Source organism: Ptychodera flava, chromosome 19 (genome assembly GCF_041260155.1).
Source record: "Ptychodera flava strain L36383 chromosome 19, AS_Pfla_20210202, whole genome shotgun sequence".
NCBI classification, from domain to species: Eukaryota; Metazoa; Hemichordata; class Enteropneusta; family Ptychoderidae; genus Ptychodera; species Ptychodera flava.
Genome location: NC_091946.1, coordinates 39,076,906 through 39,092,606, shown reverse-complemented (window position 1 = coordinate 39,092,606; position 15,701 = coordinate 39,076,906). Strand labels below are relative to the sequence as shown.

The 15,701-nt window shown below is 39.0% G+C and overlaps 1 protein-coding gene across 12 annotated transcripts in view; it reads left to right on the top strand.

Moving 5' to 3' along the window:
- LOC139119487 (uncharacterized) overlaps positions 1-15,701 on the top strand; it is a 100,611-nt gene that overhangs the window by 51,074 nt on the left and 33,836 nt on the right. For 4 of the 12 annotated variants that reach the window (XM_070683330.1, XM_070683328.1, XM_070683327.1 and 1 more), the window contains exon 1: positions 14,121-14,501. The exons of the other annotated variants lie outside the window; for them this stretch is intronic. In XM_070683330.1, the coding sequence (XP_070539431.1) occupies positions 14,136-14,501 (366 nt within the window). In that variant the 5' untranslated portion in view covers positions 14,121-14,135. Of the gene's footprint in view, positions 1-14,120; positions 14,502-15,701 lie in introns of those variants that run through there. 12 annotated transcript variants of the gene reach the window in all.

The window sequence follows — 15,701 nt, the reverse complement described above, 5'->3', positions numbered from 1 at the left end:
TAAGTGCTGTGAATACCATGTGAATGCCATTTCATTGGATAACCACAATACAGTGACACTGTTGGTATTCACCATGGACGCAAAATGGGACTTTTCTCACCAAAGCAAAATGGTCAAGATCATGTGATTACGTCACGCATCCGAATAGTGTCGCTGACTGGGCATAGGGGGACCTTTATTCGCTGAACTGCTTAAATTGATTTTAATCTTGTTGTTTTGGTTACAAACCCGAAGTGCAACAACAATATCTTCAAATGTGTCGTTTTGAACACTTTGCTGTCTCTCCTGAAATTCTACGGGAGCCTTTCAATGTGTAGGCTACTCAGCTTACGTTTGAGACAGAGACTAGTGTGACAGAGACCTCTGACAGCAGTCAAGATGTGCCTCGCCCTACTATGCGTACTCTAACAAGGATGTACAGTACAGTTTATACGTGAATATCTTGATGAGAAAACGTTACATTTTGCTTGCCAGCTATAGGAAGATCTTGCCAGCTATAGGGAGATCTTGCCAGCTATAGGGAGATCTTGCCAGCTAACTATGGGAAGATCTTGCCAGCTATAGGAAGATCTTGCCAGCTATAGAAAAAGAAAGGAGACAAAAATCTTCAAACGTATACACACACGTACACATAGTAAACAGTATACATACATACATACATACATACATACATACATACATACATACATACATACATACATACATACATACATACATACAACATACATACATACACACACACATACATACATACATACATACATACACACATACATACATACATACATACATACATACATACATACACACACACACACACACATACATACATACATACATACATACATACATACATACATACATACATACACACACACAACGCATACATACAGACAGACAATAGTACATGTAGCTCGCCGTTTACTGACATTGAATCCTCGCAACGTTACGGAGAGGGCAACCATGACGCGTGACGTCACATTTTAAAAGCATGTGTTCGTATAATTTATCTATTTTAAAGAGATGGCAACAGACCACGGTTGATTGTCTGACCTACTCTCAAAATTGCGTTAGTCAGAAATTAGAACATGTAATATCAAATTTCTCATCGAATATTTCGGTAGGGATTTGGCCTGGGATGCATACATGCCCAGCTAACCTTAATGTGATCAATGAACCGTTAATCTTATCAAATTTCTAATCTCTTCACTAAACCTGAGCGGCTCTCATATAGTTCCTGCTTTTCAAAAAGAAAAAGAACTTCCGCGTTTTTGTGAAAATGTTGGGGACCATGAGTAATTATTCATTTCGATTTCAGCAGTGATTGTTTTTACATGCCATGTCTATCTTGAAGACGTACGATGAAGATATTTCTCAAGATGTTTACAATAAAAGAATTGGTTCGCTAAGTCTCTTGATACCTGTCAAGTCTGAAGTTAAAAAACTTTAACAAACCGACGATTTAGCTGGAAACATATACACGATATAATGTATAGAAAGCGATGAAATCAATTTAATTACCCTTTCTGTTATTCAAAGATTGATGTGTTGTATTACATGGGAAAGTTGCCTCGTGGCTGCCAGAAAGTCCAGTCTACTCTTAGAGAACTGTAGGAGTGTTGGATGGAGTGTGTTTTTGACCCCAGTTGAAGTGAGTGATTCAGCCAGTGACCTACAAAGGTGGCGTTACTCTTATTTTCCGTACGTGATAATGCAGCGCTAAGTACTTTTCGCCCTGTGTTTCACGCATATAGGGGAAGAAGCGATCTTTCAGGCAACCCAGTTATCATCTAAAATCCCACATCATGTAATATTGCTGAATCAAATGTGTGCATAATTAGCATTTCTTACAGTGTACATTCTTTGGAATGGTCAAAGGGATTATTCCCAGAAAATCTGATGAACAATGTGTTCCCATCAGGCACAACGTAAAATTATTGTTAAGTTTGAAATAGGGACATCCAAAGCAGTAATGTCAGGCCGGCTTTAGTTTGGAAATTTACAATGTATTTTCATATCTTGGGCGATATAATCTGTAGATTTGAATTTCACTAATTTCTGTAGTATTAGGAAGTGTCGGAAGGTGTTGTCTTAATTTAATGTTAAACCGATGAGAGAGTCGCAAATTTTCGGCAGAAATGCATTGTTTGAACGGGCTGTGTCGTACACAGAGTAACACGGCACAAGTAAAGCGTCCAAATTATGATTTTCGTTGATTAACGTGACATGATATACGGCAGCGATTAATGTTGATAGCTTAGTTCAAATCTAAAGGTGTTGTAGATCGCTAAAACTGTAAAACAAATCAAATGTTGTCGTAAATTCCGATCTGGCCTTAGGCATGGGTTGATTATAGAATATGGTCAGATCACCAAATAATTGATGCCAGTTAGGATTCCATTCAAAGCAAAGGGTTTATTTTTATGGACTTGTGTGATGAATGTATCTACCCCATATCAAAATTACACCTAAATTTCTCAGAATGTTGATGTTTTCTCTGCAGTCGTCCGTCATTTAGCTGAACTTTCGGTCTTGCTTGCTGATACAGGCTGCAAACAAACAACGATGCCTGCCGCTGCGTCACGTCTTGGGGAACATTAGGACCTTCAGCCAATCGAGTCGACATATTTGTTACCACGAAGGTTATGTCGGTTGCTAGGGGCAAAATGAACTTTGGTCCATCGATTTCGTTGTACACAAATAGCCTCGTTCTCACTCCTGCCAGTCTTGACCTGTCAAATCGGTATCATGTTTGAGTCATACCCTGGCCTAATTACGATGGACGTGATATGTATTAGTATTGTAAGGAATTTAGTAAACCATGATTTTCACTTTCCGTATCTATTTGAACAACTTGAAGGTGGAAAATTTTATTTAACAGAAATTGATCTGATAACGATCATTACAAAATCAAAATCTGTATATCATCATCGATTGAAATTTCAACGCGCCCACGGCCCCAACCAAGAAGTGTTAAATAGTACCGCTGCTCATTATGTAAGTTGATCAATAATTGCCAGACATGATTCTGGGAGTTGTATTCGTATTTTTAAACAACCAATATGCCTGAACAATTACAGTAGGCAATTTAATAGGCTTATACTTCCAAACATTATGAAGAGTAGGTGTGATTGGGGATGTCTGGTCACATTTAACATTTTCGATCCATGTCCTAACCGTTTCAATACACTTTATAACTGATGTGGTCAAGCATCACAGGGTTAATAGCTTAAGCTGTACGTTACAGCACAGTTTTCGACAGTCTTCATCATGTCCCCGGGTCGTTTGGCTTTGTTGTTTTTGTGTTTATAATCCTTACAATAGAAAATTCCTTTCACTTTATAAGGTTTCGTTTTCATTTTAGGAGAATCGGACAGGGCTATTCAAGCATTCAAAGACTGCACACATGCTTCGATTGTCCCATGCGTTTCAATAGAGACCCTTTATGCGGACCGACGCGATGATGTAAGCCCTGTCTTGACGGAACTGATGGCCGTGAAATCGGTTGAGCGTGCATGTATTAGCGAAACGCGATGCCTTGTTGATATGATTATCGCTTGCCTCAGAGAACTGTAACAATATATACGTGCGCGCAATGTAACCTTGGAAACGAGATTACACTAATAGCGCTGGTTCGGGAAGCTTTATAAAACAGATCAATCAATAATTACGGGAAAACTCTCTGGATTAAATGCAACAGAACACGTGATTCGCGCATGGCAGGTGTTGAATTCTATGTGCTTATCACGTGACTTTATGCCATATTTTTCTCTTTTAATGTCGGCATAGTTCACGCATATGCTTTCGAATTAATCGCCGATAAAAGCAACGAGTTGAGGAAACGCTTAGAGACGATTATTGACGTTTTGATTGAAAGGAGAGGGGAGGTTATACGCTTTATAAGGGCCAGAACGTCACTGTAACGAATGTATACATGGAAATGACATTTTTGTTTCCGAGGGTTCCGTGCTAACTGGTCGTTCGGTACGCAAGGAGACTGTTATCGACAAATGGTCAAGGCCTGTCCATCGGCAGTGTGCAATCATCTGATATTAATTTTAAAAATGAGGAGTATAATCGTCTCGTTCTGTTGATGGTGAGAAAGACCGTGACCGATATTTTGTACCTGGTTAACATAGGCTATACTATTTGACAAACGTCGAAGTATGATCGTCAACTCAGTCATTAGGGCCAATCACAATGCTTTACAACAGCAGCCGTAAAGTCTGCCCTTTTACGGCGATTTGCTTGCCCTTCGGCCATACAGATGACGCGAGCGTTTTGTTTAGATTCTTAGGTCGAGTTCGTGGCAGCAGCTCCCATGAAGCCCTGTATTTCGACGACCGCAAACACGAATAGCAAGGTCGGTCTTTCACATTTTGTACAAAATAGCTCGGTTTCGGCGCCTCTTATCTCCTCTTTCTCCGAAATGCTATTTATTTCTATGGTTTGTCTATGGAGCCTGGTAAAAGACGATCTAACAACATTCTTTGTGTTACTAACAGTATTTAATCTCGTATTCTGATTGGCGATAATCATGGAACAAATTCTAACAGATTCCGGGCCAACATAGTCAACCTTTCACCGCTCACCATGGATTATGTCATTAGGGCCGAATTAAAATATTGAAACAAAACCCCATCTGAATATGTTGTTGATCGATGAAATATTTATTGATCAATATTTTAGAGATGACATCGATATGTCGTCATGTGTTTACCATTTTCGATGATACATTAGTTAATTCGATATGGTAATAAATTGACAGTTGGTGTACGAAAGGGCGGCCTAACGTGCGCATACAAATGTCTTAAAGGGGAAGCGTCGGTGATTATAAATATATATATGTCAGTTTTAGATTATATGAAAACTTAATTATAATTTTTTTGTAACTTAAAACATACTGGAAGTGTTGTGAACAAAATAGATCGTCAATCTTGCATACACACCACTCAAGAAAGTGTTGATCTTGTTTCTGAAATAACATGTTCTAGGATGAAATCTTAGTCAACCTCAGGTTTATATAAATCAGCTAAGAGCTACATATCTTGCCGTGTGTTACAGTCAAATTTCATCCGATACGCATCGTACCCTGAATCACCATCCATCATAGAGTGAATCGACAGTAGTAGTTCATATATGATTTGAAGAATGTATTTGATTTTCCATGAGGTTGAAAATTGGAACACAGCGGCTGTGACAGTTTAAGAATTTTCAGACGATCGTTGCTTGTCATGTTCCTTCAGAGAGTGAAAGATAATATTGGATATCGTTGGCAAATATGCCGTTTGCCAGGTATGGACTGATTGCCTTTTAAATTTCTAAATCTCCGTCATATGAATTTCATAACAAAGCCGTGTGGACCAAAGATGACACCCAAGACGTAGAAATGACAGTATTACGTCATCGAGGTATTTTCAAATACATTTCGTCCCAAGGTGCCGAATATTTAGAGTAACACTAAGGGGTGGTCATTCCCCTACTGTCTCTTTCAAAGCCCTACGTTTGCAGGCAGCGTTACGATGTATATTGCTGTATACCAAATCTTATGGAGCCTATCCAAAGTTCAGGGTTCAATCGAAAGTTCAGGGGTCAATGACGTTTTTCCTCGATTTGCATAATGTGTAAATTTTTACCTTTGTGTGACCGAATGTCACTCAGCATACGATACAATATTCCAAATGCGTATTCATATGGAGAATAAAACAAGTCTCTAAACTGATCTATTCGAAGTAAATTTTACAACAATGGGTGGTTTGGTGTTGTGTTGAATATTTGGCAAATTATTAAGGCAGTGAGAAAGACTTGCACACATCCTAATATGTTATTTGCCTGTGATATGTATGCTGTGTAGGGTAAAAATAGCTAGTTTTAATGCATTGCAATTGTAATTCACATACATTTAAAATGTTGAATGGATATTTAATGTCAAATATCACAAATGCTGAAATATCCGTTGATAACAAGTATCAAAATCATTGTTTCGTTACACTTGCTTTCAACTTAGCAATCGCGTTAAAATAACCAATGGGGCATTTATCTTTGTTTCCAAAAGCCATATATTGTTTTTCTTGTCTGGCGCTATAGATGAGAGTGTTGCATGTCACATACATTAAGTGTATCTAGCGTCTTACAATCCTATACCGGCAAATGGTGAGATGTAGAATAGTGGTGTTTATGTTTTTTAGTGGTGCTTATGGCCAATTTACAAATTCGAGCGATGTTATTTTCACCGTTGACGCATCATTGTTTCCAGCAAAGTAGATAAAAAGGATTAACTTTACGCAATGCGCTAAAGAAAATATGTGTGTCGTTGTTTGAAAATGTGCATTTAAAACAGACGGGAAGACGTCAACAAAATATTGACTCTAATTTAGAATGGCTGCCGATTTTCTTTAATTTATAAAATACGATACGATCTACAATCAATTGAGGTGAAAAATTATAAATTGGATTTTTTTTGTCCAAGAAATCACATTTGCTCCAGTCTTTCCTCTCTTCTTCATCGAAAGCAGAACTGACATCCAGATTTCCATCCTTAGCAGTAATGATAGTTTCATCTAGACTTTCATCGTTAGCAGTGCTGTCAGTTTCATCTAGACTTCCATCGTTAGCAGTACTGTCAGTTTCATCTAGATTTTCGCTCAAGTTTTATGTAGAACCATGTACGAATGTAAAACACCGCAATATATAATCATGTAGAAGAAAAATTACTACAAGTATGAAAGACATTTATGAACTCTGTGTGTGTGTGTGTGTGTGTGTATATATATATATATATATATATATATATATATATATATATATATATATATATATATATACAAAATTACAAAATATACGAAGTATGTAGTTCGACTGGTCCGATCGATACAAAGAGCTCAATACAGAAGCAGAGCGGAATATGTAACGGTTGCTGGAGAAATGACTTTACAATTCTACAACATCGTGAGCCACGTGACTCACTCGTCGGGAAACTAGACAGTCTCCTGACGAGGAGTCCAGCGGATCACGAAACAACCTTGTAGAGATGAAATTGTGATGTCTGTGTCTTTGTCGGTGTGTCTTTGTCGGTGTGTCTATGTACGTGTGTGTCTGGTCTGTCTCTGTCTGTCTGTGTCTCTCTGTGTAGGCTGATATATAGCCATACATAAGGGTTAGTGCACGACATCACCGTTTTGAAGGCACTTTTTCGTCACAGTTACCGTTAAATCAACCTTTGACTTTAATGTTTGTTGTTGTTGACCTGATGTTTGTAAATTGAACACGCATCTTTTCATTTCTTCGTATTGCTACCATCATGATAGAAAGTCATTACTGAAAGGGATTATGTCCGAAGGCATTAATGTCTTTTGTTCCTCGATGAATACAGGAAGGGTGAGGTTGGAATCGCATCAGAAATGCACTGAGTTTTTTTCCAACTCTAATTTTGGCCGCTTCCTAAAATAATCACAATACATGATTTCAAATTTCATAAAATGACTGCTTTCTAAGGCAGAACATTGAAGGCACAGTAAATATAGCAACTGCTTTTTTACAACATAGTCGCTAAATCTTCGTGAAAATAACAAAAAACTAGGGAAAAGAAACTACTTATCCTTAACAACGTCATCAAATAGGAAAATATATCACATGGTTATGCAGCATACATACCCGGATGTTGGTTAGAATTTCTGTGTCACGACACAGAGTCACGATGTGTGGTTATTTATAAAAAGCTTTCTCACGTGTCTTTGTAAGGCCGTCTTCAATGACCCGGATTTCAAACGAATCAGAGAAGCCACGATTAGACACGGACACTGGGCAACAATTTATTCACGGAAGCAAAAACTTAGCGTTAATCCGTGCAGACTGCTGGAAAGCAACTACGTACTTTTAGCGTGTATGACGGGATACCACGGCAAAGAGAGTATCGACAATTTAGGAACCGCGATAGACTATTCTAGCAACCGGCAAAATATTCATTCGTAGACATTCTGACCGCATGATGGCGGCTTAACCACTGCCGAGAACTTGCCATCTCATGTCACCGGTACAGCATCGTGATCGCATCCGGGGGTTTTGGGCGGTATCGAACTGTCATAACTACATGAAAAGGTGAAACAGGGTTGCACTCGTCACGTGATTAAAACGACGTCGACAACAGACGTACAGTATAAGGTTTGTGTTGTGTTCCAATGTCATATGTATTTCAAAGCTTTAGGGACTGGACATAAATTACAGGGGGGGGTGGGCCGGTGTTTTTCGAAAAACCGCTGCGTAAAAAATAGTGACCCTTCAAAAGTTCATGCACAAAAATTAGTGACCCTCCCCCTTATCCGTGCATGAAAATAAGTGACCCTCCCCTGTTACTCAATACCCCCAAAAAAACCCGCAATGTGTTAAAGACCCCCTTCTGACTTGCTATACTTTTTAAGTCGCCCTCCCGAAAGGAAGGCAAAATGTGGCCGATATAACGCGTTGTCCAAGAAATATCAAATCATATGTGTGTGATAATTCATGTAAATGTTTTTTGCTTGAAGTGGCAGGTAAAAAGTGCATGCCTGTACAAAAAATGTAATTTTTAGATTTTATCGATAATGTTGATTCACTATACATGTAGTCGACTATAAGAAAACTACGAACGTGTATTTTCCAGTATAAAACTAGCTATATCTGTTCATATACAGATGTTTAATAACTGATATAGATATACTTGATTAGCATGGGTTGTTTACAAGTGCACATGTGAACAAGATATTTGATTTTGGAATTTCTGTCAAAATGTTGATCCACTATACATGGGAGTCTATGACAAAACTATACATGGGAGTCTATGACAACACTGTCAAAAAATTTTCAGAATTAAAAATTTGCACTATTTGTGCATATATGGACCCTCAATAATTGACATAATTGTGCTTGATTAGAAGAGGGTGGTAAAATGTGCATCTGTGTACAATAACTTTGTTTTTGGAATTTCGCATAAAATGTGTATCCACTATACATGGGAGTCTATGACAAACTGTAAAAAAAAATTTTCAGAATTAAAAATATGCACTATTTGTGTATATATGACCCTGAATAATTGACATAATTGTGCTTGATTAGAAGAGGGTGGTAACACGTGCATCTGTGTACAATAACTTTGTTTTTGGAATTTTGCATGAAATGTGGATCCATTATACATTGTAGTCTATGAAGAAACTATGAATAATTTTTTTTAAATACAAAACTTGGCAAATCTGTGTATTTATGTATGCTTGATTATTGATATTTATGTTCTTGATTAGACTAGAGTGGTTACAAGTCCATGTGTGTGTAAGAAATTTGATTTTGGAATTTCACCGAAATGTTGATTCACTATACATGGCAGTCTATGGTGAAACCCTATGAATAATTTTTTTCCAATACAAAAATAGGTAAATCTGTGCATTTATGTACACTGAATTATTGGTACTAATGTTCATGATTAGACTAGAGTAGTTTCAAGTCAATGGTGTGCAAGAAATTTGATTTTGGAATTTCACTGAAATGTCCATTCACTATACATGGCAGTCTATGATGAAACTATGAATAATTTTTTTCCAATACAAAACTTGGTAACCTGTGCATTTATGTACACCTAATTATTAGTATTAATATTCATGATTAGACTAGAGTGGTTTCAAGTCAATGGTTGTGCAAGAAATTTGATTTTGGAATTTCACCAAAATGTTGATTCACTATACATTGTAGGCTATGAGGAAACTACAAATAACTCATAGGTTATCTGATCCTAAATTGTTATTCAAAAGTTGTTCGACCTGAAGCTTCCAGTTGTTATTGATGACACTATGCACTTTTCTGAACAGTTTGTATTCTGTCAATGTCCTCAAAAAATTAAAAAATGTACATACAGCGACATGAACGTTTGACACCGACCTATACCAATGTATTGTCAATGGGAGAATGATGTCAAATAAGTAATCTCCCAAATTGTTATTGAAAGAGTTATTATAGGGGACAGTTATGCACAATAGTGTTGAATAAGTAGAAATCATGACAACTTAAATCAATGTGGCTGCTTGGATCATCAATACATTGTTTATTATACCTGAAATTTGCGCCCGAAGGGCGCGCCGAAAATGGTAATGGCAGAAAATGAAAGTGCCAGGAGGTTGTTTTTTTTTTTTCAGTATTCCATAACGTGCACATGCAATTTCAGCTTTGATGCATGAAAAAAGGTGACCCTCCCCCATAGGCTTGCACAAAATTTTATGACCCTTCAAAAATGCTTGCGCGAAAAATGGCGACCCACCCCCAAAAAACACCGGCCCACCCCCCCCTGTAATTTGTGTCCACCCTTTATATAGTCCACAATTTCTTGCCAGACCTAATATGCATGTGTGTATCAGTCTGCGTGTTTGTGTACTTTCGTAAATGCACCTAGATACGAGTATACGGTCTCAAAAGCCAAATTGGATTAGAAAACGTGTACTTCCACGCGTTCCTTCGAACTACACTTCCTCGACAGTGTCATACCATCGATGGTTAATCGGAGTTTTTTTGGACATCCAGTATTTTGTCAATGTTTTAATGGACATTCTCTCAATGCTGTTCAAGTACGTTCATACACGGTCAACTACACGTCCTCGGTTTTCTGTTCAGAATAAGAAAGAATCTCTAGTATTGTTTTCAACGAAGTAAATGTCGAGCATTGGACATAGCATTGGACATAGCATTGGACATAGCATTGGACATAGCATGACAAACTGTTTCTTGGATTTTAAATATCTCATTATTATCGATTAGTTTAGTCTTACAAAGTGGGGGGGGGGGTCAGTGCTAAAATTTTCAAGTCTGCAGGGCAATAATTCTAGCAAAATTGGACAGTTTTAAGGTGAGGTAAGGGATAGGAAAGAGTCACATGGGTAACCATGATCGGAGTCACTGCGCTATTCTGATTTTCATTGCTTTGATTTCAATAACATTTTCATTTCAGATGCTGAGCAGCACGTACCTGTTCGTCATAAACATTGAACATATTCGCCTTTACCGCTGTGCGACACTCTTTGTCCTGGCCAGAAATGACCCATCTGGTAATTTTGTTAGGAAAAAATTCATCTATATTAAGTTATACTCATACTCGAGTCGATAGTTTAGATATGCGATGCACGTGTTTGGGGAGTCTAGTAGTATCCGTTAGCGCGGAAATACGGACGTAGACAGGGTTGGTTTCATGACCAGGGTATAATTAGAAAAACGAGCGTGGTCACGCATGGTAAAAAGAGCCAACTGGCGTGTCACGTGGGCAGATCGGGCACTTGTTACTGGATACGCAGCTCAAATGGGACATTGTTAATATTTTGTTCGTGTTGTGTGCAGAGCGTACACTTCAACTTTATCAAGACGAAAGAATACACACCGATATGCTACGATTGTGCACGCTATGATGCGATTGTACACGCTATGATGCGATTGTGCACGCTTTGATGCGATTGTGCACGCTATGATGCGATTGTACACGCTTTAATGCGATTGTGCACGCTATGATGCGAATCTACACGCTCTGATGCGATTGTGCATGCTATGATGCGATTGTGCACGCTCTGATGCGATTGTACACGCTATGATGCGAATTTACATGCTATGATGCGAATCTACATGCTATGATGCGAATCTACACTCTGTGATGCGATTGTACACACACGCTATCAAGCGCAGCCTTTTTAATATCTCTTCGGGTTTTCCTTGCGATATACTAGTAACACGGAACAACATTACAAAATCTGCGCGCCAGCGTTCTACGGAATTGTGATGGAAATATAACAGAATTGGCCACTCCCCATTAATAGCAACCCCCTCCCCCAAACAAAATATTCAGTGGTGATCTAGATTTGCAAGAGTGACCCAGCCACTTGGGGTGCCATCGACTGACCTTTAGTGCTCGCGCCATGGAGATGAGATAACATTCCACTGAATTCAGAGAGAATCGGAGAAAGATTGGCATATTGCCAAGAGATGGTGATCATCGTTATTGAGACCCGGATGTGCACAACGACAGTAGCTGTGATTTGTTAGCTCTGTTTTATTTCGTTCGTGTCTTCAATTTCAAGAGTTGTCAGTAAATTTTCGAAGAATAACATTCACTATTGCGGCGTTTTATCTATTCACCAATTATAAATAACGTACTCCGTGATGTGGAAGTGTACATACCACGACATTTTCCGGATGTCATCTGCAAAAGATATAAGATTAGAACGAGCAAGAATATCTGCCAATTGGCGGAAATTGTTGATAGATGTAGAGACTTTAACTCCGAGAGAAACACGGCAGTAAGTGGACAGTCAGTTTGTAATGGGTCGCATTGTCACCAGTGCGACACCGTTGACAGGGATTAGTTGCTTTGTTCCGATGGCAGTGGTGTCAGGCCTTCGATTCACGACCCTTCCACTTCAAACAGTCTTACTTCTCATGATTCAAAGATGAAAAAGCATCCCATCATGCATTTCTGCCCCATGGTAATCAATTTTAGTCCTGCGTTCTGTGTACATTGGAAGTACTTTGTGGACCATCTATGACCTCCAACCTCTCACCTCGTAATCGTTCAGTTCAGTCTCCTCGGTTGCACATTTCTAATCCGCACAGTGGACGCCTCAGTCGTTCAGCATCATATGCCGAATCTGTTGGCAGACAACATCGATCTTATCGATTACCACTGTAAAACTGTGCTGTTGTGATGGATATCTCAACTGCTCAGGTTCAGCGTTCCAATGACCCTCGAAGAGATCACATCTTACTTTCCGCCTTGTTGTCGCCGTGCCTTTGCCCTGCGCATGTCATTTGTCCTCTGCACGGCTCGCAGCTTGCCATCCGTGAACAATTAATTAGTCAAAGTTATTGAAAATGAGCTAGGAGAATTTCAGTCGTAAGGTGTGTTGTTCCAGCATGTCGAAGTCTCGTCCCCGTCAAACATAGCTATGTATGTATGTATGTATGTATGTATGTATGTATGTATGTATGTATGTATGTATGTATGCACATCCATAGATAGAACATACATTAATGCGTTTTTCATTGCTTTACCATTGAAAATATATAATGTTCTGTATAAAGACAGGTGGCCTAGATCACAGCAAGGATCACAGCACTGTTGCTGTGAACGATGCGATGACAATGCCCTTGTGTTTCCAATGAATCATTACAGTCCAGCTCAGTTAAAGCTGCAGTCGTCAATCCATGGTTCTCTCACCAATTCTTTCTGACATAGACTAATTGCGTAATGTTTGTATTTTATTCACATTTTAAAGTCATGTCAAGTTAATCGTTTTGTTTAGAGATAGAGCTAATGATTTATAAAGACTCCCCAACGTTGTTGATACATTTTTCCAATTCATTCTTTGTCATGACACAAAAACACCGACCATGCCGGGTAGGGTGCTAGTACTGCAATCGCAGTAGCCATTCAAGCAAGGGTAACAAAGCCGCTTTGTCTGAAAAATGTAAAACAAAAATACTTCCACAATGTTTAATACGTTATGTGTAAAAGGCGCATGCTTCATCGATTAGGAGATATTTTGAAAAGTAGTTGAACGGTGAATCCCAGACAGCACTTGGATGTTTGCATCTAACGGTAAACATTGTTAATAAGTCTTTGACCAAAGAGAAGATTATTTCTGTGACGCCGCTTCAAGTCGCCACACCCAAAACATTTTCCGTCCAACCACCGATTCAAAACATTGTATTTCTTTTACGGAAGGTTTTCTTACGCCTGGAAATCAATGGGAAGGCAAGCAACCGTTAGCGCCTATGGTAGCGGAATTCCTAAACCGTTACTTCAGAGAGATCATACACTCTTGATTTATCTTGCCGCTAAGGCTAACCGAGTAGTTTCTCACTCTTCCTCACAAACGCGTCATTGTCTTGACAGATTTAGAACCTTTGATGTTCTCACAAATTTCAAACCATTTTCAATGTGACTACCCTATCTTTTGATCAGTTATGCACTTGATAAATTGTGGTATTACCTGGATGGTCAGAGAAATACATCATACCTCTTGAAAATCGTAGAGGTTTTTTTCTCCGAAAATGACATTATTGAATATACCAAATATCCGTAATATTGATATGGTAGTAATCTATGCGATGGTTATTGTTCGATAATTTCCTACAAGATGCTGAAGGCCTGCAACCTTATCATGCACACGTACTCATTTCTGATAAGGCGACTCGGTCGCTATGGCAACGCGCCGAGCCCCTCCCACACTGTCAAGGTTGAAACGCCTCGTCAGATCGGCTTGCAGCTGCCACTCGACTGGACGGGACTCGCCCGCAAAAAATTTGCATTGCCAGAACGAGATTCACGTCTTGGCGTGTTTGTTTTGGGGATAGGCATTGTGCTCAAAATCACGGGTCACGCGCATCGATTTCAACTGTCTGAGTCTCACTGTTACGAGAACGGAAAACACGAGTCTCAAAATCGGCACATAGCTGCAACGCCGTGGAAACCCTATCGACCAGAATTCGGACACACTAAACCGGTAGGAAGAAACATAACACATTTCAGCTTTAATTGGTTCTATTAAAAAACAGTCGTCTTTCGGCGTTTTGCAAAATTTGCGGTGTGCAGTGTGAGCGGTAGCCTTGCCAAAACGCACTGTAAATAAAGACGATAAAATCCTACCTCATAGATATCGACATGTTTATCAAACTAACTCGCTTTCGTCTCGTGACATTTATCGGCTAGCTTTACGTTTTCAGGCCAAGTCGGACGCGACACGTAGATAGAAGCGTCCGCCATATTGTTGTAGGCTTTACGCGTGCACGAACCGTTTTTAGAACAATGGCCGGGCTATTATTTGTTAATCAACTAAGAGTAAATGGTTCGCAACAGCAAGAGTTATGTGCTTTAATATCGTCATATTAACGTTAGCGATTTTGTATGAGATCTTTGCTGAACTCTCTACCTTAGCTTTCATCACGGTTGTAATTTTTGTATGTAAGGGCATTTAACACTCCTGGTCAAAGACCACCAAAATTTATATCGGGCCAGTGGGTTGGCCTGTGTCGTTTTAAGATGTGGTCGGGCTATGAAGAAAGGTCGGATCGATTGCTTTCTAATCCAAACTATGGCATCAGTCGTGTTCGACTGCAAATTCCAATAATATGATCAAGCCGGAAACATCGCAATCAAATGGTATTTTCATGTCACATATTTAGGGAAAAGTAAAGCGTTTGTAACTATTGACCGTCCCCCGTAGAGGCATTGTCGACTGATAGATATAAAACAGGAAAAAATTACGAATTGCGCGGACATGTGTGATTTCAACCGTGTGCAGTATCTAATTACCGATAATGCAGATCAGCAATGATATTGTATGACAAGATATACACTTCTACTTATGCGCGTAAAGGTGTGCTATCGAATTTTTCTCGTTGTTTTTTTATTTTTTGCTCCTCATCATTCCATGTCGTTTATTTAAAGATTCTGCTATCTCCATTGCAAAAAAAGCTTAAGACTACAATATCGATGCATTTATGTTCCTAAACATGTAAATATCTGGCTAGCTCATATCATTGATGTTTCCCGCATCAAGACGTTGTATGGTTCACAGTTAGTCATGACACGAATTGTGAAGTATCTTTAAGCGTTCCTTGGAATGTAGTTTGCTCGATGCTAAGCCGATATACATTATCGAGCAGCAGTGGAACTGTGTAAAGATAAGACTTGCGAACCCCAA